The sequence below is a fragment of the Parasteatoda tepidariorum genome, chromosome 7, assembly GCF_043381705.1.
Source record: "Parasteatoda tepidariorum isolate YZ-2023 chromosome 7, CAS_Ptep_4.0, whole genome shotgun sequence".
In the NCBI taxonomy this organism is placed as follows: Eukaryota; Metazoa; Arthropoda; class Arachnida; order Araneae; family Theridiidae; genus Parasteatoda; species Parasteatoda tepidariorum.
The window spans coordinates 45,092,895-45,120,489 of NC_092210.1; the positions used below are offsets into that span (position 1 = coordinate 45,092,895).

At 30.8% G+C, this 27,595-nt stretch overlaps 2 protein-coding genes across 7 annotated transcripts in view; one reads left to right on the forward strand and one right to left on the reverse strand.

Moving 5' to 3' along the window:
* Positions 1 to 2,642, forward strand: part of LOC107452272 (Calcium channel protein beta subunit) — a 151,860-nt gene extending 149,218 nt beyond the window's left edge. For all 4 annotated transcript variants that reach the window (XM_071183359.1, XM_043044163.2, XM_043044164.2 and 1 more), the window contains exon 12: positions 728 to 2,642. In XM_071183359.1, the coding sequence (XP_071039460.1) occupies positions 728 to 1,270 (543 nt within the window). In that variant the 3' untranslated portion in view covers positions 1,271 to 2,642. The remainder of the gene's footprint in view (positions 1 to 727) is intronic.
* An 11,552-nt stretch (positions 2,643 to 14,194) lies between these two features.
* The window catches only part of LOC107452290 (calpain C), a 76,143-nt gene continuing 62,742 nt past the window's right edge, over positions 14,195 to 27,595 (reverse strand). For all 3 annotated transcript variants that reach the window (XM_016068654.3, XM_016068653.3, XM_021147026.3), the window contains exons 16-21: positions 25,960 to 26,018; positions 24,519 to 24,587; positions 22,044 to 22,122; positions 20,197 to 20,313; positions 17,372 to 17,430; positions 14,195 to 14,532 (exon numbers count right to left, since the gene is read on the reverse strand). In XM_016068654.3, the coding sequence (XP_015924140.1) occupies positions 14,506 to 14,532; positions 17,372 to 17,430; positions 20,197 to 20,313; positions 22,044 to 22,122; positions 24,519 to 24,587; positions 25,960 to 26,018 (410 nt within the window). In that variant the 3' untranslated portion in view covers positions 14,195 to 14,505. The remainder of the gene's footprint in view (positions 14,533 to 17,371; positions 17,431 to 20,196; positions 20,314 to 22,043; positions 22,123 to 24,518; positions 24,588 to 25,959; positions 26,019 to 27,595) is intronic.

Consider the following 27,595-nt stretch of genomic DNA (forward strand, 5'->3'; position numbering starts at 1 on the left):
TCCTCTTTTGAATTAGTCAATGGGTTATCTTAAAATATTTATTTGCGCAGGCGACTTTTTTTGGCGGTTTTCTGGACTATCGCCAAATATATAAACCTTTATTGCGGCCCAATTTACCACCCAATTTTTTTAAAATTTTGTCTACCCCCACTAATTCAAGGGTCTAGATTCCAAATATGTAAAAAAAATTATATGTTTATTCAGAGAAAGTACGTTTTTGTGTCTGATTTCGTAACTTAACTAATAGTTAGCACTAATTAATTAACATATTTGAGGTCACCCCCATGAACCATTAAGATTGACACTTAGTTCGTAAAAATCCGATCATTAGAACGAAAGTTATTCAGGGTGATTCGTTTTTTTTTTTGCGGACTGTACAACAACATTCTAATTGATTTATGGAAAAGAGTTTAAAAAAAAAACGAACCGTTATACAATGAACTTTTATCATTGAAAATATGTTGTTTTTTTTATCCGTGTATATTTTATTATGTGTGTCATAGTTTTAAAAAAAAGTTTTTTTTTTTTTAAATCTAGTAATTTATTTATGCAAATCTTGCTTATGGTACACTAAAGAAGACAACAAAAAAAAAGGTGTCGAAAATCATTACTAGCTTAGAAAATTTGATTTTTGACGTCCAAACCAATAAAGAAAACATGCTTGTTCAGAATCTTGGCAAAGCTGTTTTGCAGTTTATATTCTAATATACTTTTGTTTTATTTTCAGCCTCTGTCTCCCAGTATGGAAGTAGATCCACAAAGTGATTATAGAATGATGAGAGATACAACACTTAGAAGAGAGCTGCCTCCCATAAGTGGAGACAGGGGTTACGGACCACAAGGAGGGGGCCCATCTGAGCGGGACATGCACCCCCTTCCAGACCGCTACCCGCAAACGCACCACTCGCAGCCACACCGAGCACCACCCTCCTCCATGATGATGGACTTCAGTGACCAAGAGTACAGTGATCGTGCCGCGTGGGAGCGCGGAGTTGTGAGGGATCGCGATCGAGAGCGTGAGCGCGACCGTGAGCGTGAACGAGAAAGGTCGCAGCACGATTACTACATGGAAGACGTGGATCCTCAGATGAAGATGAGAATGGAAGGATCTCCCATGGATTACGGAGGGAGGTACGGAGCTTCAGAGATGAGGGAGATGCGGGAGATAACGGACCCGCGGGACATGCGACATCAACCGCATCATCCTCACGACAGAGATTATCCCTCCCCATATAGAGGGCAAACTATGGTGCATAGAGATATTTTGTAAGTTGCCTTCTCACCTTCATCTGACATCTAATCAACAAATTCCTGCGTATCGATTTCGACTTCCTTTTTTTAGGAAGTGAAAGGATGCCCTGGAGCAGCTGGAGCAACTTTCTTTATAAAGATCCCATCGCTCTTAACATTTCTGTTGAAAATTGCCTCTTGGATATCAATAAGCCAACCTTATCTTTTTTTTCTTCTTGCTCTTCTTCCATCACGTGACCAGCCCATCCTGTGTTGTGTTTCAAGTTTCTATAATCTTTATATTTTGTTCGTAAAATGTACGAAGAGAATTGAAAAAAAAAACGAAAACATTTTCTCTTCTCTTCTATTGCTGCCTTCACAAAGTCCATCCCAGCACATCGTTGGTTTGTTGTAACGTTTGTAATCATTTTAAAGAAAAAAAAACTGACCTCAGGAATGTGATTGTGACCTCATCACATTCAAGAACTAACTAAACCGTCAACGTGGAATGCTCAATCGTAGAGACCGCCGTTGGCCCATTATTAACTCTATAAATATATATATATATATAATTGTTGACGCGTGTGTCAAGAATATTAATATTTGCGTTTTAACCATTGAAAAATAAAACTTGTGAAATCTATGCATAATACGATTTCAAATGATATGGAAGAGCTTTTCGCTGCAGATTTTTGACATCTATGACTGTTCATTTTTTAATTTTTCAAAGAATTCCTAAATAATCACTGGCATGCTCATTTTTTAAGTTTGCATTGAAGTTTAAACATTTTCGAGTCAGAAGTTCAATTCAATATTCTGCAATAGCATACATTTTCCAGTGGAGTTTCAAAATAGTTCCTCCACAATAATCGGAATTTCTTACATTTCTACTTCCCAAGCAGACAAAGAAAAATCAACTTACAAACCTAGTCATGTTTAGCAACTTTTTTCCACTCTATTACATGTATGGTGTTACCAAGTTCATATGACCCTTTTTTATGAAAGTAACAAAAACTACTGCGTTAGCTGCGTATCATCTGTGATGTGCTAAAACAGTTGTTTATCAGCACCATCGTGCTGAAAGCCTAAAGAACATTCTAGATGGAAAAGGTACAAAATAGAACTTTAAAAAGTAGACGACAGGAGAATCCCAACCGTAGGACATTCTTTCAAAGATGATGCAAATAATAATTGATTGCTAGTCAAAGCTGTGTATTATTTGTGATGAATTTTGAATACAAAACTGTTCTACTGACAATATTAGATTTTTATGTTTAAAACCATTTTTTTTTAATGTCATAGTAGTTATTATGCTTTTTCCTAGAAAAAACTACGGGAGAGATTTTTCTGCGTATTTATTATTCTCTTCTGACAATACCCTCTATTATAACATTAAACCTGTGCATAATTTATAGTTTTTCATTCTTAATGTGTTCAGTATGATGAAAAATTATACCTTTAAGCAATTTTATGCCTTTATAAAGCAATATTTTTTAAAGTACACTTTTCCCTCAGGGAAAAATATTATTTGGTATCACTAATCTCTCTGAAACCAAAACAGCTTTCTCTTTTATAACTAAAGCTACTTTTCAACGTCATAGATACAGGATGACAGAGCAAAACGGAAAGTTTTGAAATAACTTAATTTGAAGAAATAAAAAATAGGAAAAAAATACTTTATTGAGGAAAGTTGCATTGATGTTTTCATAATGTCGCAAACTGTCTAAATTCGTAAAAACGTACCCCGAACTACAGTTCATACATTTGCATTTCATGAAAATCTAGAAATGTTTGATGTAGAAGATTTTTATTTGTGAAAGTGCGTGTATAATTTAGACAGACGAATAATTTAGAAAACAATTATTTAAGTTGATTCATTTATTATAAGGAACGCTGATTTTAATCTAAACTTGTAAATATTTATGGCATTTTTAAATTGACTATTTGGGGTTGTACTGGGTTATACAAAGAAATGAAACATCATGGATCGGCATAATTTGCACAAATAATGTACAATTTATATTGAAGGAAGTCCGTATATACAGAATGTCATCTATGTTTCCATAACACCATGTGTTTATTTACTTCTTTAAGAAAGTATCAGAAAGATGAGCTACATTAAGCTTTTCTGAGCTTCCACAACAGTCTATTAGAATATAAATGCTGGGTCAGAGATACTTATTTTCTGTGTCATCTTTAAGAATTTAGACAGTTTTTGATAGTAAGTTACATATAAATGGCTTGCAGTATATGTATACTTTTATCAATTAAAAAAGGTTTTTACTTTTTTTTATTTCTACAAATTATTTTTTTCAAATTTTCCTTTTCTCCTACGGTAGCCTGTATTGAGTTAATAGGAAAATAATGAATAATAAACTTCGAAATGAAAGAATTCGGATAACATTTTAATGGTAAAATATATATGCACTTACTGAGCCTATAAAGATCTTTAAAATGATGGAACTATTTAAGAAATCATTTGGTTATAAGATACTATGCAATATTTATTCGTAAGGAGGATTCGCGAGTTTATCTATGCAATTTACAAAAGATAATAAGAAATATGCTACACGGTAAAGACTCTTTGTTTTTAAAATTTGCTCAAATGCGAAATTGTGTGAAATGAACAGTTTCTTAAAGCTTTAAGCGCGATTGCATTTTTGAAACTAAACAAATTAAGTTCATTTGCATTTAGCATTTTTATAAAGTAATTTGAAACCTAACGAAAAAAAATTAGCAATATGTGGTACAATATGTGAGGCAGAATGTTGTGGTACTTAATAGTAAAAGAATCTCTTTTTTACATTTAAAAACTTTTGTTGTAAAATCACATTCCAGCACTGTCATAATTTTTCTGGGCTTGTTTCCTGCTTGTTTTCCAAATTGGAAAACACGTTGACTTTAAATAATTTCAACTTCTGCAAGTACTTAAATATTTTACATCTATGCAATTAAGATACTTAAAAAAAGTTTTAATGTCTTTAATTTATTATTTTTTAAATATTTAAATGGATTAAGTGGATAAATCTGATTTATAAAAAGAAAAAAGTTTTGATATGATTTATTTAATAGTTTTTCCTGTCTATATATAGCTCAGTTATAGTTTTGAAAACTTAATAAGATTTCTAAAATGCTTTCAGTTTAATAAAGCATAAAAAACACATATTTCCATCAGCCTCAAAATTAACTTGGTTTGTTCCTAACAGCAAGTAATCTATTTATATTTTTAAAAATAGTATAACATATCTACTTCATCCACCTGTCTTTACAATTTTTAATGGTTTTTTCACTTTGAAAACTGTAAGAAACAATTATTTATAATTGAGTTTGGATTTAAAAGATTCTATTTGCTAGCAATAAAAACAAATATTTAGTGTGTACAGGGAACCAAAAAGAAGAAAACATCACCTTGGATAACTTTTGTTCTAATCAACAGATTTTTCCCAGACATTGCATGAAAAAGGAGCATTCTAAATGTCATTTAATCTAGTAATTAGATTTTTACTGACTCAATCTTATTAATTATTTTATTTAGTAACGGTAGAAGAATGTTTGAACTGTAAGATCTTCAAATTTTTTCACTGTCTTAACGTATGGAATTTTAAATGACCGAATGAACAAAATAGATCGAATAGTTCTCAAGAAATCAAATTTAAAATAAACGACTACTTTGAAATTCTTTTTTTGAAGGACTTTGGTCTGAAACTATTCGAATGATTTCTAGCTAATTTTATATTTTGTTATTTAAAATGATATGTTTCAAAATTGTGTAGATCTTGCAATTCAAATTTTTTCGAGTATTGTTAAATAAACTAATAAAAAATACTTATTGCTCGAAATTATTTTTCACATGAAAATATCTTTATAACGAGGTAAATGATTTAATATTTGTGTGCGAAAAGTTTTCGAAAGTTACGTAATACGATAAAAGTGAAATTAGCATTAAGGATTTAAACTCTCCGTTGCATTACTGCCTAAACAATTGGGACCCAATTTTCTAAATTGAAGCTACTTCACGTCCCGCAGTGGACTGATCGTTAAGACACGTTTCCCAACAGATCACCGAAGTCAAGCATCACTAGCTGCGGTCAGTGTGCGGGGGGAGTGTGACCACTTGGATCAGTCCGCTTAGGGACCGAGGGTGTGCGGTATTGGTCCTCGCTAAACTGTTCTACCTTAAAGTGCTCGACTTCGCGTGCAGGTCGTCGAGCGACCGAAGCAGGGATGTCATCCCCTCTACAGAGGTTCAAAATTGTGCTGTCATGTCTTCGGATCACCCTCAAGGATGTTTCCCAGACCGTCGCCAATAGCCCATTGTGCAGCACTAGTGTGCCGTAAATCAACAACAGCAGCTACTTCACGTGGATTGAGGGTCACGAACCTAAATCCATCGAAAAAAATTCCGAGGAAGTACGCTTTTGTGTCTGATTTCGTATCTCTAAATATTGCCTGCTCTAATTAATTACCATATCTACGAGGTCCTCAAACCATTAAAATTGAGTCCAAGTACTTAGCAATCTGATTATTAGATCAAAAGTGGTTCTATGTGATCATTTGGTTTTTAAATTTGTTTTTATGCACAAAGCGAAAATGTGTACTGTTTCAATAGTTGACTCAAATATAATTATTTGGTGCTAATTGTTGAAGTGACAATAAGAAATCAGTTGCATAAACTTTCGCTGAATATTCAGACGCATCGGCTGATTTGGTTTATAGAGTTATAAAATAAAAGGAAGTAGCTGCAATCTGGAAAATATGGTTTTAATTGTTTAGTCAAGAGCAAAGAAACAAGCAATGCATAAAGAAATTTACTCAAAAAATTCTATTAGCATAAAGGTTACCAAATTTCAGAGATATTTCACTATATCTGATAAACTTTTAACAAAATGAACGCAAATGTTTTTGCTCACAATTATAAAATTAGTATAGCGAAAGAAAATTTGACATAGAAAATAACGTTTAACAATCGTTCAATAGTTTTTATTATTTTATTCAATAAGACTAAAAAAAAACTTTAATTATAAGGTATAAAAAATTTTACGTCATTTTTAGCTAGGCATTTTGAATTGACATACAAAATTCGAACTCAATCGATCGTATAAAATCTGAGTCATAAAATTGAAAAGAATAATATTTTTAAACTTTATTTCTGGTATTAGGTAATCAGCCTATTTGAAAAGTCAACCATGAAAATTGGTATTTAGAAACTGATAATCCCATCATTTAGAACAAAAGTTATTCAGGCTATCTTTTTTTAAATTATACAATGATAATTTTGTTCCAAATGTACTGTAAAAATGAAAATGATCGGTGTTAAAAAAGTTTTATGATATTTTATTTTTAGAAGGCCTTACTTCGTTTTTTTTTTCTTAACGCATTTCTTTCGTGAGGCAAACAACTATCGACGTCAACAGATTTTTTAACCGAACGACGTTCACAGTTAAAACGTAAATAAAGTGCAAAGCAGTGAGGTAAAGTACATCATCATAGTTTAAAGTACATAAAAAGGGAAACTTTTGGCACCTAAACTCTTTTGAATTACTGTTAAATCTGTACTAATAACTCTTAAAGTGTTCTTACATCAGTTTTTATTTTTAAATATAAACCTTATGTAATAATAAATATTGAAAATTCGATATACAATTAATATAATATTGAAAAATCCATATGCAACCTTTTTCAAAATGTTCATCAAAAACAATTTAACTCATTCTAGTATTTTCAGGCTTTAAAGTGCTCTTTGAATTTATATATCAAATAGCCACATTTTTTAAATACACAGCTGGAAACTTGAAATTTCCCCCCAAATTAGCCTAGCTGAACTTCCCTTATAATTCAGATGTAACAATTAGCCTCTTTCTATCTTATATAAACTTTTACTGATTTTGGAATAAAATAAATTTTCTCTCACATTGACCAATTGTATTTGCTAGAGTAACGAAAAGTATTGTCTGATTATTAGAGATTTAGAAATCTGCACTTGAAAGTATTTATTGCCTTATGTGTTGCCATAATTTTATTATTCAAGTTCTTTTTTTCAGCTGCTCAAAAGAGTATTCATGGCCTTACGCAATGCTCTTTAAGTCCCGACAGTTTTAGACTGGCATTTTCTAAAGATAAGATTTTATTCAACTCAGTATTATATAATTTGTATTATTTAATAAATAATCCTAAGATACTGACATGGTGAGATATTACCAGATTAAAAACATCATTCGTTTGAAAAATGTATAAATAGGAAATAACAGTCGACATGCTTTAAGCGCTCAGAAACAGGCGTCCGTTTTCAAGATTTGCCAGACGTGAATGAAAAGTTATTTGAAATATAAAACATAAAGTTGTCAACAAAAAATGGAATGAGAGAAACCGAAACTAGAAAAACCACTGTAACTAAGAGAGAAAAAAAATGAAGATTCTTTTTTTTTTCTTCCTTCTTCTCTTGGCTACTGTAGTTTTTCTAGTTTTTGTTTATCGCCAATAATTTTCATTGGCCTCTTATGTTTCATATATCAAATTACTTTTGTTTCTTATCATTCATGCCTGGCAAGTCTTGAAAATGGGTACCTGTTTTTGAGGGTTTGAAGCATGTCGACTGTTATTTCCTATTTATATATTTTGAATTTATATATTTTTATTTGTTATTCATTTGGTAATTCGTCAATTTGTTGTTCATTTGTTTATTATTTTTTTAAAGAAAAGTGTTTTCTGAAAGTTAGAAAATGTAATATGATTGTTTTCGAGCACCTCACAATCGTTTTTTCTTGAGTAAAATTCAAAGTTTGCATATTTTTACCGAATATTTTAGGAATAATGAATAACAGCTTTAAAATAGAAATTACTTTAAACTATTGTATTTTAAAGATAATAACACTGTTATATCTAGCATTTGAGAACTGTTAAAAGATTAAAGAAAATATTAGTTTTTAAAAATTTAACACGAACTTTTAGTCAGAGCATTTATGTTCGTTTTTCATCGTGTCGTTATATTTCTATAAAGGTGAAAACAATTTTACAGCCGAATTCCGTTAATATTTGTTTATTAAAATGTATATATTTTTCAAAAGTTACGTTCCTGTTCAATCCTATAATGGAAAGTAAATAATAATGAGATCGCAGCAAAAGGGATTATAATTTAATGCATTTTTATAGTCTGAAATAAATTAATCTTAGAAATCATTATACCTTTTGAGCAGTTCTAAAATTTTTGTTGTGATATAGAAATAAGTCAAAATGTATTTTTCTTACTTCCATTAAAATGTAAAAAATTTAGGTGTATAATTATGCAAAAGACTATGCAATTCTAAAAATACTTATTAAGTTTTGTATTTGCAAAAGTTCAAAGGGATAGTTCAAAATCGGAATATTTTTCCAAGCCCTTGCACAGGCTTTCATACTTGTACTATTTTTTAAAAAAACAAACATATTCCGTGATATTGATGCTGCAATAGATGTAATACCAATTAATGTTATTGCACTCGTTTTAAACGTTTGTTCCTGTTTTACGATTATTTTTGTGGCTTGACTGCATAATATATATTATATATTAAATTTCTGAAATTTTATTGCATCGTTTCCATTTATTTGCATAATCTTGACTATACAAGTGATACTTGTAAGTTACTTTATTACAAGTAAGAAAACACTCGCATGTAACAAATTTTTATTACAGTTAAATACGAATATATCGCAAATGTATGATGTATTTAAACATAATTATTTATAGTTATTCAAGAAACCAATAATTAATCGAAATAATTTGCTGAATTAAAGCATTTTATGAGGTTTTGTATTCATCCTTATGTATGCTAATATAAATTTTAAAAAAAATAATTTCATTAATTTAAATTTTATTTACTCATTTATTTTAATTTTCATACCAATCTATTTTTATATACTATTTTTATATTTAATTTTATTTTTATTTAATTTATTTATTTGAAACCTTTAACTTCAGCTTTTGTTTGCCCCCATTATTTTAAAACATTCTAACTTTGTTAATCAATTGGTACAACTAAATATTTTTTATTTGACGCGGAAATGTATAACGTTTATATTTATAATAACGTTTTTTTCAAAACCATTGTTAATATACTCATCAAAAAAGTCGGTGAAAGTGTGTGAAGATAATCTTGTTGAGGTAGAAATGATCTTTATTTGGTCGTATATTTTCGGTTAAGTCAAATAAAATTCTGCAACCATTCCAAAACGTACACGTGATTACTGATGAATTGAAATAAAATAACAGTCAGAATTTGTAGTTTGATTTATATAAAAATCTTATTTCTCTACTTTTACTCTAAAAAATCTTTTTTATTGATTCATATCAACGGAAACACAAAGAATATGTGTTTTTATTATTTAAAAATATGCACTTTATTTTTACATCAAATAATTTATGCTAAGAATATTTAAAAATATACATTGAATTCTTGTACCAAAAACAATTTTCGATCTTTTTTTTTGGTAAATAAATAATAAATAAAAAAATTTCGCATTATTTTCTGACGGATGCAAGCAATTATTCAGTATACTGGAAGAGAGGAATGTTTATGGCAAAATATGTTCTAAAAAAATTTACTTTCTTTGCGTTTACACCTTATTTCATTAATTAACAACTTATTATTTATTAAATATAATTTCGATTATCTCTTACGTTTGAATATAAAGAATACGTCACTAGAAATGTTTAGATCTATATAATATTGCATACATATACACTGTTGATTATTAAAGGTGTGAACTAAAGGTCTGGTTTCTTAGGACAAACGCCTTATCTGAGCGTCAGCGGGACGTCAACGTCCCGCTGACGCCAACAGAATACTGGTTTGTTAGCTCAAGACCTGGTTTCTTAGAACTAACGCCTTATCTGGGCGTCAGCGGAAAGTTGACGTAGAGCTGACGCCAAAAAAATACTTTTTTGTTAGCTCAGCGTGAGCATTCGGTCCAACGCAGACATTATCTCTCATTGCGCATGCGTTAATAACGTAAACAAATATTTATTTTGAATTTGTATTGATTTTGTTATTGTCGACCAGTGTTTTAGAGAACAAATAATGACTTTGTCCAAGAAAAAACACATTACAGCTGAGTTAAATGAAGAGTGCTATGTTTAATGAAGAAGCTATGTTTAATGTCAAAATCAAAATCTTGACTGATTTCAATGTGCTGTTGGATGTTGTCCGCCATTGCTTCTGTGGTTAACGTCACGTTGTAATCCAACTGCAGTTGAGTTTGACGGCAATTGTAGTTCAAGATGAGCGTTCGATGGCGTATACTATCAAACTTACAAATGGACCAATCAGAGGTTAGCGCTGATTTCCAGCTGACGGCGTCTTGTCCTAAGAAACCAGGCCTTAAGAGATATTTATTACAGAACTATTTATTAAACATACAGTTATTCAGTTTAAAAAAATGGCTATCAATACGTCAATTTTGAACTCTGCAAATTTTTTTTTACAAAATGTTGCAGTTCCATTGTTAGAAAATTTTACAATTTCTTTTTTCAATTTAGACATTTTTTTCTCAATGTTTTGAATAGTTTGATCACATTTATTTCTATGCAGTTAAACTGAACATGAAGCTTCCTAAATTGATCAGTATAGTTCTATCTAAATAGTTTCCTTGATGTACAAGAACTTGAGCTTGCCTAGGTATATTAAACTTGGAAGGACAGTAAAATCCTGTTCAAAGTACATAATTTATATATTTAATTAAGAAGTTTTTCTACATGTAATGATTTCAGACCTCTTCATTCAGGCCGAAGGCGTTCCTCAAGTCAGTGCTCTAAATGTCATACATTTTATTACTCATGTTTCGCTCATTTTGAACATACTAAAACTTCATGTATTTGGCTCACTTTATGTTGACGATCTAAATGTTTCATGTTCTGGCTCTGATATGCACGTTGTTGAGCGTCAACTCCAGCTGGCCGTCAACAGGATTTCAAAACGGTGTGAGCAAAATGGTCTCACACTTTCACCCACTAAAAGTTCTTGCATACATTTTTGTCGATTACGCAGATTACGCAATGATCCTGTTATTTCTATTCATAACGTTAATATATTTATTGTGTCGGAAAAAAGATATTTAGGCGTAATTTTTAACAAACTCACTTTTCTGCCCCATATTCTTTATCTTAGAAAACGTTGTGAAAAAACTTTAAATGTGTTGTGTTCTCTCAAATACTTTCTGAGTGCGGATCGCATCGCCCTAATCAGTATCTACAAAGCGTTGATATTATCACGCATAGATTACGCTTGCGCAGTCTATGGCACTGCAACTGCTTCAAATTTGAAGCGGTTAGATACAGTGCATCTTACTGCAATGTGAATCTGTAGCGGCGCGTTTCGAACGTCCCCAGTCGGAAGCTTATATAGTATATGTAATTTATCATTTATCACCTCTATTTTTGACGTTTGCAGCTCTGTCTCACATTTTACTTTCGTGTTATGTCATCTAACTCCCATCCTCTTCTACATGAGGTTATTCCACTAAGCTTATGAGGATTATAAGATGCACTACCCTCATACATACCCCCGTTTAATGCTCGTATGCTTTCAGACATTCAATTTTTGCGAATCACCATCTCAATCAGCCAATCACGTTCTTAACATACCTTGGGTTATTCCGTCCTATCACTTTTATTTTCCATTTGCTTCATACAGAAAATCCAGTAAAGCTCCTAGCGTGGATATTCAGCTATTCATCTCTCATCGTCATGAGTATTCTCAGTATGTTTCTGTTTATACGGATGGGTTAAAATCTCCAGGGCATGTTGGATGTGGAATCATTATAGCTGATCGAACATACAGTTATATCATACCTGCCATTTGTTCTGCATTTACTGCTGAAGCTGTAGCCATTCTCATAGCTCTACGACTTATCTCATCACTGACAGTACGAAAGTTTTGCATTTACTCTGACAGCCAAAGTGTTTTACGTCAGCTGAATAATCATGTAAACAATGAAGCTCACCCTATTTTATGTATCATTAAGCATTGGTTGGTTAGTCTTCACAAAAATAGTTTTAACATTCTGATTTGTTGGATCCCCAGCCATGCTGGCATTTGAGGTAATGACATGGCTGACTCTGCTGCCCGATCTGCTACGACTCCATTAAACCTATTAGTCCCCATTTCTGACATGAAGAATTATATACTAAATTATACATTCTTTGTGGCAGCAACACTGAGATTTACAAATTGAGAACAAACTGCATACAATTAAATCCACGTTAGAGCCTTGGCATACTCGACTGACTCATCTTCACTTGCTGTTTGCAAAACCGCCTCCTCGATGCGATACTTGTAACGTTTCACTTTCAATTCATCATATTTTAATCGCTCGCGCATGTTTAAACCAACAACGCTTAACCTTTTTAGAAAGCACAATTTTATGTATAAAAGACTTGTGAGATAAAAATCACCATCCTAATATCTCTGCATTTTTACACGCTATTGGAATTTTAAGTTGTATATAATTGTTTTATACTTCTTACCATTTTAGTAAATTTACCATGAAGTTTTATTGATTTTAATGTATGTAACTTTACAACATTGTTTTAAAATTTTCTCTATCTTATCTGATTTTATACATGTGCTGTACTTTACCTTTTAATCTGTTTTTAAAACCGTGTGTTTGGCGCTGTATGTCCTTTTTTTGGACCTTGTGCCACTAAACCCCACATTCAATTCAGTTCTACGTGTAATGAGAACGAAATGTCTTAATTAGATTGAATTCGATTGCTTTTTTAGAATAACCTTGACGGAGTTAATTAAACTTAATAATATTATCATCGTTGGTCTGACAACCCAGAGTGGTCCTTGGCCTTCTCTAGAACATTTCTCTATGTCGTTCACCTTTTTCCATGCCTTTGCTAGTTCAATACTCTGTTTCAAAATCTGCTTTAATGGTGTTCAGCAATCGAAGTTTTTTGGCGCCCCATAACTCTGCTACTAATTTTATTTTATGTGTAGGACAATTTGTATGTAAACGGCAAATAAGTCGCACAAATCTCATTCTGTTTAACTTCATAAATTGTTTTACATCAATGACTTCATAAATTTTGTAAATTTCTGTACTTGCTCTTCTGTAAAAATTGCCCGGTTTGACTCCATCAAAAGTATATTGGTGGTTGGGTTTTTTCAAAAATAGCTTTTTGCACACATGACTATATTATCTTTCTTTCGGCTTAGTCAAACTTTCGGATGCATAGGTTAGGACTAGACATATAATAATTTTGTACAATAGTAGTTTTATTTCATCCATTAAATTTATCCATTACCATAGCTGTAACTTTAAGGCATATGTGGATCAGTCAATGCTACTATTCTATTATAGGTGGATTTACTAAAGAATGCCCAATCAGATTTATTTTTGTTTCCACCACTTCTTAATCAGTGTTAAAGAAGTATAATTTAACAACTCAAATTTATTTTTAAATAATAATTCCCCATATTGTCCTGTTTTAAAAATATTTCTTCTTTAACAGCACTACAGCATAGTGAAGGCCAAGGCCTTCTCAGTCTGCCTCTTCCAGACAGTTGGACATGTAGCTTCATCTATTCACTCCCAATACTTATATAAACTTCTCCATGAATTAATTTCTTTCACTGCTCCAAAAAGTGACCAAAGGATTTTTCCTTCGAAAGCGAGTAATCTATTTTCTTCTGCTTTATTAAGCGTCCAAGTCTCACTGCCATACAAAATAATCGGCCCAATAAGTGCTTTATATAAACTTGAGTATTTTTTGAAATATGCAAAAGTATAAGTAAATGCGCAAAAACATTGATAAGTTTTTTTTCATAGATAATAAATCTTAGTCTTAAGTCCGACGCAAAAATATTGTGTCTTAGATTAATAAAAGCTTTTATTTTAAATATGGTTACTATTGAATGTTCATTTCATTAAGTTTGTAAATTTAAGCTATGCAAACTTTCGCTAGTGTACATAAAAAATTGCAACATTTTACAATTAAAAATATAAATTATTTAATACATTGTATTGATATATCTCTTATATTTACAAAACTTCATAAATCACTCAACTAGATATTAAAGTCAAATATTAAAAACAGAAAACTAATTTTCAACGAAAGTGTTTAAATGTAAACTTAAAATGTACAAATATTTTTCTTCTTGTCATATATACACAATCTATCCAAAGTTATTTACAAACATTCTTCAGAAGTTGGAAAAAAAGTTTGGCAAACTGAAGAGTCATTTGTTTTCATCCATAAATTATTGCACTATAGAGTATGCGTTTTATAAGTGGCAACTAACACTGAAGAGATGAACCTAGCCACTGAAATGAACAAAAGATAACAAATTCTTAGTTTAGCTTAAATATGGAATGTAAAAAAAACAGCTTTCCTCCACTATTAAATATGCAAAATGATAAGGGTGGATAAATAGTTAGGCATCTATATAGGTTTTTACTTATGAATAAGAAGCAAGCATAGATTATGAGATATGCATACAAGCATTAAATAATCCCAAGAAATTAACTGATTTAAAAAAATCATTCACTTCAAGAGTCGACAAGTCTACTGTTATTTGTTATTAATATTTTTTAAGCGAATGAAATTTTTCATCAAGTAATGCATACAAGTAGTTCTCTAAACAACATTTCGTGTTTCATTCTAAAATACTTATTTTTAAGTTGAAATTTAATTTTCTGTAAGCTTTTAAGAGCAAATTTTAATTCTGTCTGATGACAAGAATTAACATAAATGTTTGCAAACTATTTCAATGAATACCTTAAAATATTTTTTCTAACCAAAAATAAGTTATATTTTACGTCGTAAATTAATGTAATGTTTTGTTGCTGGTCCAAATACAACGACTGAAACAGCACTATTATTTTAAGAGAAAATACATTAAGTACGGTAAACTTATTTATCCAAAAAATAATTCTTCAAATATTTAAAGCATTCTTATTGTTTTAGAAGTTTTCTTATATTTTCATTAAATATTTTTAAATAAAATGCTTACCTATTTCTTGCACATAAACAAGCGAAAGATTTAAAACGCATCCTTTTCAGCCTTGTATGACTTTAAAATTTTATTTAGCATTAAAATGAGATTAATTTCCTGATTTAAATGACTAATATCATATAAATTAACAAATAAATTTCAAGTACATTAAAAAATACAGGTACAAAACTTTTTTTTTAGATTACCGATTTTTTTTATTATAAATTTTTTTAAAAATAAAAGTACTCAAGAAACTATGCAATTAGAAAGCTTAATATGATATCTATTTCAACATTTTAAAATTTCTTTTGATATGTTTGAAATATATATTTTTTTCGTTCTTTACTTAACAAAAACAAACTAAAGTCCTTCAGATTCTCCCCGTATAATCAACTTACAAAGGCTTTTTAATTACTTTTTAGTTCAGATTACTTTTTAAGAACATTTTAAATTCAAGGAAATCGTTGAATAATATTTTTTCAAATAATTCAAAGAAATTCTAATGCATAACCAAACCACGTGAAATGTTCCTATTTTTTCTGTTCGCCATATGAAAGATTTAAAAAAGCATGCATTAACATAATTACACAAATTTTATTTATATCACCAGTCAAAATACAAGACAGATAGTTCATCAGGCAACCTATATATCCTATGCTGAATAATAACAAAGGAATAATTACATAGAATAAATAATAATAGAGGTGAATAATAATGATCTAGGTAAGGAATGATAGAATAAATAATAATCTAGGTAAGGAATGATAGAATAAATAATAATCTAGGTAAGGAATGATAGAATAAATAATAATCTAGGTAAGGAATGATAGAATAAATAATAATCTAGGTAAAGAATGATAGAATAAATAATAATCTAGGTAAGGAATGATAGAATAAATAATAATACGGGTAAATAATATAAATGATAATGGAGGTAAACTTACAAGGGAGGTCAATTTGACAGCTTTCATTATATAATATAGAATGATAAGAGATTATTACTGTAATTGATAAGCAATCATAAAATCTATATCCTTCTAACATGAAATTAAAAAGTGCTTATTAATAAAAAAAATTAGATGTCTTTGAAACAATAAAAAGATGCCTTATACCGTAACCTTTATAGAATAAGCAGCATAGATTAGTTTTACCATACTCTTGAATATTAATATTTAATAAATGTTTATATTGCATTAATTTATTACTAAGTATATGTTAAGTTATGAAACAAAATATAATTCATTTTCATAAAACCAACTTCTCTCGTTTAAACAAGAGATTTTTCTGGAATATTTAAGGTGATAGTATATTTTTTTATTTTGGATTTTAAAGAAAATTTCACAATAATTTTGACCAAACGTTATCAATTTAAACAAATAGTTAAGAACTTATAATACTATAAAAAAGCTTTTAAATGCTGACAAAATTAACAAAGATTACTATGAAACAAAGATTAGTTTGTTTTTATTTTGCTAACTCTTTAAATATTCTAGGCTAAATATTCTATTCTAAAAATATTTCTAAATATTCTAGGCTAAATATTCCATTCTAAAAATATTTCTAAATATTCTAGGCTAAATATTCTATTCTAAAAATATTTCTAAATATTCTAGGCTAAAAATATTTCGAAATATTCTAGATCTGTGGTGGCTCAGGGGATAGAGCGCTCGCTTTCCAATGAGGTGCACGAGTTAAGAATCCCAGCGATGACTGGTCGATACAAATTCCGTACCCGGCTCTCACCGCCCGCTGTGCTGACGTAAAATATAATTAGTGGTAGACGGATCATGAGTTTGAATCCCCTTGCCATCAGGTTAACCATGGGAGGTTTTATTTGTTGTTTTTTTTTTCTTTTTCCATGAATCGCAAATGCGGGTTAGTGCGCCATCAAAAAGTCTTCACCGAAGACAAATTTTTCCCAATATTTGATCCAGGAGTTCCCTTGTTTCCTGGATTTAGTTCAAAATTACAAGGTTACGCAGTTGAATATTATTAGTAGTAAACCAAAAATTGGGTCGACTGTCCATCGACGGTTATAAAATATTCTAGGGAGCTAGTACTTCTTTGTTGGCATCTATGAGTACTGCACTTAAAAAATACGTAACTATCGTATTATTAACTTAATGAAAAGATAAGATTTTAATAAAAGTTTAGGGTACATTTCTTACCTCCTTAAGATTTACTTTCACATAACCGTTTTGCAAAGGATCTCGTTTTTCAAAGGCCCCTATAGTTTTAAAAAAAGACAAACTGTTAAAAATGTAATCAAGTGTTTCTAATATTTATAAATTGAGAACAATTTAAAGTCAATGAGCAATCTATGCAATGATTTAATAAATACAAATATAAATTCAAAAAGTTTCCTGGAGACATAATCGATTGAAAAATGCTTTACACTTTTAGATGTGAGTAGAGAGTCACAATCTCGATTCCGAGTCTAATTATATATCTATTTTAGCAGAGCAAAAGCCCATTAAATTTGCCATGACTTACGCTCTCTTGTTGATGTGTATTGGTGAGTATTGTAAGTGAAGTTATATCTCTTTAGCCCCACGCGATCAGGTCATTAAATATTGTTATATTGGTTATGTGTTGTGGATCGAACTTTAGCCTCTCAAAATCGGGAACAAAAAATGCTGAGTGAGCCATTTGAAATAGTGAATAAACATGCTTCAATAAATAAGCGGATAGAGGAAGTATGTAACACGAAATTTTTTTATGATCGACTTTAAAGTGCCTCATACTTTTATATTCCTGCTTTATAACACGTATAGCTTAGTTGAACAATTTATTTCAAAATACCGGAACTTTTATACACAAAAACAAAAAACAAATATTTTGTATTAAATCAAGCAGGATATATATATTTAATTATTAACTGCTATTTATAACTTCATTTTATTGTTGTTTTTCTTCTGCATAATCACTGAAATCCATCTAGTTACAAAATGGCAAAGTTTAATAAGAACTTTCAGTGACAAATAAAAGATTTTCTATAAATTTTCGATGCTGCATTCAAATATGTTCGTTGTTTCCACTCGTTAAAAAAAATATGTTCTTCGACTAAGGAATAATTCTTTTTGGATAGAATATTAGCTTAGAATTAAAGCCATTCTAATGAGCTATTGGAGGCAGTTAGAAATTTATCCTTGCGGTGATCCGAAGATAATAATGGTCTCAACCACAATTAAGCAGATGCTCATAACAATCACCCACGGGGCATCAAATCCTGCTTCCTGCCTTTCGGTCTACACTGCCATGCCATCTCTTTTTTTCCAGCCGATATTGTGAAACGGAGATTGAATGAAAAGGTCTACGACTATTGTAAACTAGGCTTAGTGTACAAAACCATTGTAGGGAAAGATTTGAGTACTCGCTTTAAGAGGGCACTATACCGCAGAAGAAACCCTTCATGCTAAATTTTGTTTCACCTAGACTAATTTAAAATTTAGAAAAAATTATTTCAGGTAATCCCATAGTAAATCAGGAAGTTTCAAAATGCTAACAAATTTTCCCAGTGTTATATGGTTTACGCATTGGTAAAGTAATCCTAGAGAAATTTGTTGACATTTTAATATTTTGAATTGTTTTCCAATTTTTGAAACTTCATGTTTTACTTGAGATTTGCCTGAACTCACTCTACTCTCACCTTCAAATTTTAAATTAATAATGAAGGTGAAGCAGAATTTGATTTGAAAAGTTTCTCCCGCTGTCTTTATAACGCGTTTGTTGACGATCTCGCGCTAGCATGTGATAGTGACCAGAGCCTACTGTCCAAGACCTGGAGATAAGTTCCAGGTCTGGCAGTAGAAAACATGTCTCCAATTAAGGTTTCCTCCGTTTATAATTTTATTTTCTAACGAGTTTTATAAATTTTACGAGTCGAAATATTTCTTTTAAGTCAAAAATTATTTTTTTGTTGGTAATAATGAAAAACTAGAAATATAACATTTGATAGGAAATAATAACTTTAAGGAATAATTTTACTAGAAAATATATTTGGGACACGAAAACAGAACTTATATCACAAACTGAAAGGAGAATGAAATAAACCGACTGAGCTTTTGCGACACTTTTCACTAGTTGCTTTCCCTTGTAAAAAACCAACATGTTTTTTCTTCGTTGTTAAATCTGTGTATATTAAGAAGACACTATACCACGGAAAAACATTTCATGGCATATTTCCTTTCACCAAAATAAGAGATTTAAAATTTAAAGTATAGAAAAAGCATGCTCAGGTAAAGCATGAAGTTTCTAAAAATTTAGAAATATCAAAATTCAAACAATATACAGCAGGTGAAATATTAAATAAATAATCCCACGAAATTGAAGCAGTAAGATATTATTTACTAACAAAAGACTACTTCTTCTCATGCACGTCTGTCAAGACTTGAAAATAGGTACCTGTTTTTGAGAGCTTGTAACACGTCGATTGTAATTTCCGAATTGTATATTTTTGAATCGAATAAAGTTTTAATACAGTTTATGAAGTTTTTTAAGTAATATATCGTATGTTTATTTAAGATAATACAGTGGAAAAGTAATTCTAATTTATATTTTGAAACATTTTTTCAGAATTTTACCTCACTTTTTCCTAAATTTTAAACTATCATGAAACAGAACCAGCCATGAAAAGTTACTAATCACGATAATTTTCAAGTTTCGATACAAAATTACTCAAAGCGAAACACACGGTCTGTTTCAATGAAAACGAATGAAAATATCAGCCATAAAAAATCATGCATAAAAATTCGCCGTTTTTCTCTAGGCAATTTTACAGCTTTTTTCAAAGGTCTCTTAATGTTTAAAAAATTTAATTCCTTTTTACCAACGTTAAGAGCTTTTTATTGAAGATAGGATTCAGACAACATTCAGAGAGTCTCAGAAGAAATAACTTATCTGAATTCAGAACTCAAAATCAAAAGAAAACATTTTGTTTGATGTGAACATTTTCGGTTAATCAATTCTCGTTCAAAAGAGTGGAATAACTTACTGAATGAGGTAGATAAATGAAGAATACACGATACGAAATCTCCAAAACGCAGCGTCCCATCTTTTCTCATATACCTAAAAGCAAGTAGGGATAATGTTTCTGTATTGACTTGAAAACCTGAAAAAAAGGAACATAAGTTTTTTTCTTCAAGTTTTATTACACAAACTTTTAAAGTAACTAATTCTGCGCACGAATTTACTGAGCATCTCAAAATAATAGAGAAAACATAAAAAGTATAAAAACAAGAGTTTACTTCTTGATTTTATTATATCAAGCTATTGAAAAAGTGCATGCCTGATTTGAAGCCTAATAAAATCAAAAAATTTTATGATAATAAGCATCTCTTGCGTATTTTTTTTATTATTCTCTGTGTAACTTTCTCCAATCATTTTTTCATTTTCGTAAAGAAATTGTATGGTTTTTCGTCAAAATAAGCCATAAGAATGTTTTTGATTTCTTTCACAAAAGGATTTGCTGCCATTAAAAAATCTTTTGTAGAGAGCAAAATTTATGAAAATCTGAAGAAAAAGAAGGTTAAGTGAATACGAAGTTTTTTTTAATCTCCTTAATTCTTTGCAGCGTCAGTTGAACGACAATTAGTGAATATAGTGAAAAAAATATATACATTTTCCATTGGCCAAAAAACATCGACGTTTTGCTTCAATTTCAGCATGAAGTTAATTGCTTATGGCTCAGTTTATTCATGCTATACTGTAATCTTAATGACCGCGCAACAACCAAAATGTTTGAAGTCATAAAATATTGCCCTAATAATCGTTGATAGTCGAAAGATATATTGATTTTTGAAATAAATTTATTTCTTCCTACCACATAATTGCCAAGAAAAATCGAACTGTATAACAGGATAACTATCTTCGTTTAATTGTCTACATTTTATCAGTTATGTAATTCGGCATTACATTGCTTTACATCACAAATGTAAGGAAATATATTAATCTCTCTCCTACCTTTATCTTTGTTGGGCATTTAAAAAAAAAACTTCGCTATATGCATTCATAATTTAAAGAAACATTTTAATTGTTTCGAGCCATTTCACAAGTTTCTATTCTGTTATGAATCATCTGTTTTCAATCGATTAAGTCGGAATTCTTAAATCCTACATTTTAAGGAATGGTTGCAACAAACTCTTGACGCCCGGTGGCTGAGTGGTAGCGTTTCGCCCTCTCGTGCCACAGGTCCTTGGTTCGATCCTTGGGCCGGGCAAGGTTGACTCAGCCTTTCATGAGTACCAAGCATGCTTGGGAACTAAACACTGGGGGTTCCGCGTTTGGCTGACTATCTAACTGAAACACCAGCTTTTGCACCCCTGAGTCCAAAGTCAAGAAAACTGAGATAGACACAGTAGACCTTGGACCTCCATGGGCTATCGAGCCACTGAGTTTATATTAGATGAATCAATATATGTATTTTCTACGGAAATTATATAACTGATAATCAGTTGGATTTCTATTACATAATTTTAATTATTTCTGGATAATTTTAAGCACTAATCATGGATGGGTAACGACTGAACTTTAACCAGCATGATCAAAATTAAAACAGCATTCATTTGAAAATTATAAAAGCAGGGCAATGCAGTTCCTAATAATAAAAGGTAAAATTCTCTATTTGAGATAGAGCAGATTTTACAATTTCATTTAAAAATTAAAATCAATGAATAAAGCTGGTACTATTTCAGGATTTATTACTAAAAGTACTGGCCGAGTACAATAGACTTTCTTGAGACGTACAGATAGAGCGTACAGATAGCCATACTCAACACAAGATTTAACCAACTCTAGCATAAAATATATCATAGATGTGTAGGGATACAATAGTATACATACCGACATCAAATAGTGCATCTCTCAGTTTCTCCGCTCTTAAAACACTCGTTGTCCCTTTGGTGTGATTTCTAAATATTACCTAGAGGTTAAAAAAATTAATTAGAGTATTTAAAAAAAAAATTCTGTTTCGTAAATATGTCCTTTACAAATTTTGGAATGTTTAATTAAATTTAAGAGTAAGATTTTCTCTATCGCGCTATATTTCCTAGATATAAGAAGAATGCAAGTAAAAGCAACCAATGCTCATGCTAATGACGCTGACAACATCATGATGTGAGTTTTACAGTTGAGGAGGTTAAGCCTTGATGATTCTTTAGAATCAACAACTTGTTACTGCAGGAGAGAGCTTTTTTTTTTACAAATTATAACAATGTATACTTGATAACAATGTATATAACATGTTCAAACATAACTAAATCTAACAATAAAAGTATCTGTCAATGTTTTTTTTCTATAACTCGTTTGGAGTCTCGGGCAGTGGTACTTAATCATAAAAAAATCTCCTTAAGAAATACCGCTCAATGGATACAGAGCAATGGCCCTGTGCATTAAAAAAACATCACTGTAGGGAAGAACGGGCAAAGGTAAACCAGGTAGACATAATTAGCTAATTTTTATCCAAATAATTCTGAAATTCTTTTAGAACTGCTACTGTAAATAAACACTGACTTTTTTAACTTAAATTTAAAAAAAATAATAATAAAGATCTGAATTGAATTGTTCTGCGTCGCTTAATTGGTTGCAAGGACTTATCGTTGTTGCACGTGTGCTAACTTTTGTGAAAATATACAGTGAGTAATTTTAAACATCTTGAAATTGAAATGCCGTTCGGACGAATGAGAATACGTAGGCTTAAAATATGTAAGCATTCTTATTTATGTTTACATATGAATGTAAACATTAATAAGAATATATTTTTTTTACATAATTAATATGCCAGAAAAATCAATATGTTTACAATTAGTATATTGTAAGTAATAATAATCAAATAAATAAAACTAGGAGGCTTCGCCCCCTGCTCGCTGGCGCTTGCCAACCCCTGGAACTGCTTTCGCAGTTCATTTCGGATGGCTTCGCAATCCGATGCTCGCTTTCCTCGCTCATTGGATACGTTCTTAACGTCTAGCTTTTGTATACTTTTTTAAACACTGAAGTTCCGAAAACTTTTCACTGTAGAAAATTCTAAACCTGTGCATTTCAATATTAATTTGAAATTGCAAACAGTTCACATATTTTTCGTAATCACATTATTCTAAATTTCAGTTGTTGAGAAAAGTAACAGTTGTAAGTTTTGTTTTAAAGTCTTTCCCACCAGAGGTCTAAGACCATGTGTTGTAAAACAATATGAAATAGTACTGAACGCCGGATGTAAAGCATCAGCTTCGATGAAGATAATTTTGTGAGAATTTTTTTGATAATTCGGTGAGAATTCACCCAGCCAACCATATGATACTCACTACGTGCTATTCCCCGCCGAAGTCTATCAATTAAAACGTATTAGCGTTTTATATAAAATAGATTAGCCATATAATGCTCACTACGTGCTCTTGCGCGCCGAAGCCTATCAATTAAAAATAAAAACTGTTGCCTACGCGAGAAAAGAAATATCATCGGTTTTATTGATACATACGTACGTATTAGCGTTTTATATAATATAGATTAGCCATATGATGCTCACTACGTGCTCTTGCGCGCCGAATCCAATCAATTAAAAATGAAAACTGTTGCCAGCGCGAGAAAAGAAATATCATCGGTTTTATTGATACATACATACGTACGTATTAGCGTTTTATATAATATAGATAGATAATTCGTGACTGTTAAATACAGTATTTACTTAGTTAGTATTATGCCAGTCTGTGAATTTGTGATGATGTTATGATGCTGTTTCCATGACAGCGCCAATTTGAAACAATGAAAATCTACATTTTTCAGGATTGCATGAGAATGACTTAACGTAGAGGGATTTAAAATATCGCAAAATGATCCAAAAATTTTCCAAAATCTGTATCAAAAAACGCCCTACTAATCGTTAAAGCCATACAAAGATATATAAAGGAAAAAACAACGAAATTTAGTATTTTTTATAGTGCGTCCCAGCTGCCCTTAAAATGATGATTGCTTGCAAACCATCCATAAAAATTTGCAAACTGTCGACAGAAACACGAACCAAATCGGTGATCCCGTTCTCGAGTTGTTAACGAATAATCATACACACAGATTTTAGCTTTTATGTACCTGTAAGGTATACAAATTTTTGCAATATTTTTAATTATGTAACTTGAAATGACTAATTCCCAAAATTGACAGAAATCGATCGGATAGTTATTGAGAAATTATTTTTAAATATAAAGTTTTAGAAATTCAGGAACTATTGTATATACATATATTGTCAGAATATTTAACTTAATATGTGGAAAAATATTACACGTTAGCAGTTTTGCACGTGATGTGTAGAAAAATAATGAAACTCACCTGCCAGTGTTTAAGACTACACATCAAGTTCTTGTAGTCAGAAAATCTAATTCTTCCATTTCCAGTTGTCTGAAATGCTTCTTAAGGTTTCATACATACATTGACAATCAGCAAGTTTTAGCAATATTATAAAAAAATAGTAAAATATAATTTATTAGTCTGTGCAAAAATTGCACACGCAGAAAAAATTCAATGTTACCTGTAAAACAATTTATATTTTAAATATTAACTTTGTATATTATTATATATATATTCCAAGCTTCAAAATGATCTGGGTCGATCCTCGTTAAGACTAAAACTATTAGCATGAATATTTCGCTTAAGACGAAGAAAATCAATTTTCCCATCACGATAGTTTGGAAAACAAAAATAATTGCATTGTTTAGTTTAAAGATTTAAAAAAAAAAAACCCGCTTAAGACAAAGTAAGTATTACACCTATACATCGCTGTTCCTTACTCAGTGACCTACTTGAAGCAAATTAATCGCTTTTTTTTTAAGTCTAAATGAGTGAGGACTACGCATTTGTTCTTTGAATCGAGATGGTCGCTCTCCGTTAGTATATATCAATTTGCAATTTTTACCTCACCGATTGGACATGTGAGGGGGTTTTGACGTCCGGGTGAGTGGAGCTGACTTAGGTGGCGATTCTGACGAAAGTGTAAAGATTTACTTTCTTTTGCAACTAATAGTGATATTCTTTTGTGAGCGTTTCAGTTAGTTACTGACATGTAGATAATTTTCTTAACACTAGTAGAAAACAAGTATGAAAAAATTTATCTTTGTCTGGAAAACAAGAAGATTTCATGTGCTGTTAGTGTTTGAACTAATAAAAAATCAGCAATCGCAAAGTATGGAATTGATAAGATTCGAGAACAAATTGAAATGGCTTGATGTGAAAAAGATAGAGACTATTGTGTAGGTTATTTCGTGTCTTTCAATGAAGTAACAGCTGCTTTAAAACTGTTCGGTTGCTTCTATTTCTTCTAGGGGAAAAAAAGAAGAAAGAAATGCTTTGAGCAACTGGGAAAAATGTGATTTTTTTTTTTACAAAGAAATGGAATACATAATCTTTTTAAAGTCTAACTTAAAGAGGTAAAATTATTTTTAAATTTTACTTACCATTTATTATATTTAGTTCTCAACAGAAATCATTTAAATTCTTTGATAAATTTGCTTTAATGATTTGTTTTATATAATCGACCTTTATGCCTATTGCTGTTTTGCAGGTTTCTCCGAAAAAGAATTTTGCTTCTTCTCGACTTCGTATTAACGAAGTTCGCCTGTATATTACTCAGTACTTTATTAATATTCGAATTTTGCTGACCTGGTTGAAATTTTCATGTAATTTCTCATACTTATGCGCTTGACCTATTCAAAACAGTTATTTTTAAATAATTTTATAGAAATGAAACATAACTATGAATAAAAATAAAGGATACATCTAATGCTAAAACAACTTGACGGCAGACTTCTAATGTGGCACAGCTTTTCACATAATCTGTAAAACGAATGAGATACAAAATTAACTTTCGTGTTGGCAAAAATTAAACAATTAAGCTCAAGTACTGAGGCATAAAAATTGCAATTCATACAATTAGTTTACGTGCACCTCATTTGAAGACACTCTGTGTACAGATGTTATAGTTTAAAATTGTTTCGGTTATTTTAAAGACCATGATCAAGTCACTCTGAAATTACTTCAATTTATTTCAGTGTAAATTCTGCCACACTATAATTTACGTTAAAATAAATGAAAAAACAAAGAATACAATTTATGGATGAAGCTTAAGTAAACTTAATATTTTTGAGAAACTTATAAAGCAGAATTGGGATGTAATGTCTAACATATCTAAACAAAAATCATTTACACCAATATTTAATTATTATTTAATAAAAATGAAGAGGACTTGACTACAAAAACAATTAAAAAATCTTAATTATTCAAAAAAGAACAAATAATTTACCTATTTACGCTTATAAAATGATACACAACTTTTTTAATATACATCCAACCAATAGAGCTGAAACATATCAGTGACCCTTTAGCAATCCATCAACTGTTTTCCCCTAACAAAAACAAACATTCCCCCATTCATTCTTTTTAGTGTTCGGAATCAATTGATTAATTGATGCACTATTGAAAACCGTGTATAATAAAACATATTCAAGTGACGTCAGCCCAGGCCTAATTACAACGACCAAATCCAGTGTATATATAAAAAAAGAACTGGGTACCAATTTAGATCTCATTAATTTTTTAATCTGATTGCTTGGTTGCGTACTAATGTTTCGAAGTAGCGACCGGTAAGATGCAAAACAGTGTACAAAGTATTAAAATGTGATGAATCGTGAGTAAAACGTTGCAATCGTTGCACTTGGGAGGAGGCTCTCCAAATAGCAAATGAAGGTGTGTAAGTCGAGTATGTCCTACTCGCAAGCGGGTGAGTTTGACATCTGTCCTGCGCATGTGCAGTGCAGGCCAAGGCTCCAAAGTAGGTTTAACAGAATGTAATTTGTTTTCGCCTTGCAGGTCCCAGTGTTGCTGCCATAAACACTGAAAAAGTTTGCGAATGTGGTTTTTTAAATCAGAAAATGGGACAGATAATGTTATTGGAGAAGAGGCAGATCGTGCAGCAGAATCAGCTTTGTCATTTCCTTTAATACCTACATGACTGGGAATCCAGCAAAATAAAATTTTAAAACCCTTCTTGTATAGAGAAGTCAATATATGTTGAATAAAAATTAAAATTGGATGAGCTTCGTTTCTCACATGTTCTAACTGTCTTAAAACACTCAAACTATCCAAGTATATACAAAATTTTCTAGCCGAATGCGAAGAAATGAGTCTTAAAGCTAAAAGGATAGCAAATGCTTCCGCTGTAAAAACAGAGCAAATTACAGGAATGTCGTAGCTGTAAGTAATATTAGCCACAACAATCCCACAACCAACATGTCCAGGGGAACTTAGATCCATCTGTAAAAACTGCTATGTATTGTATATACTGATGACGATGGAAAGTGAACAGCTGTTGAAAAATGCTAGGTGAGACATTAGATTTACTGTATGAGACAAAT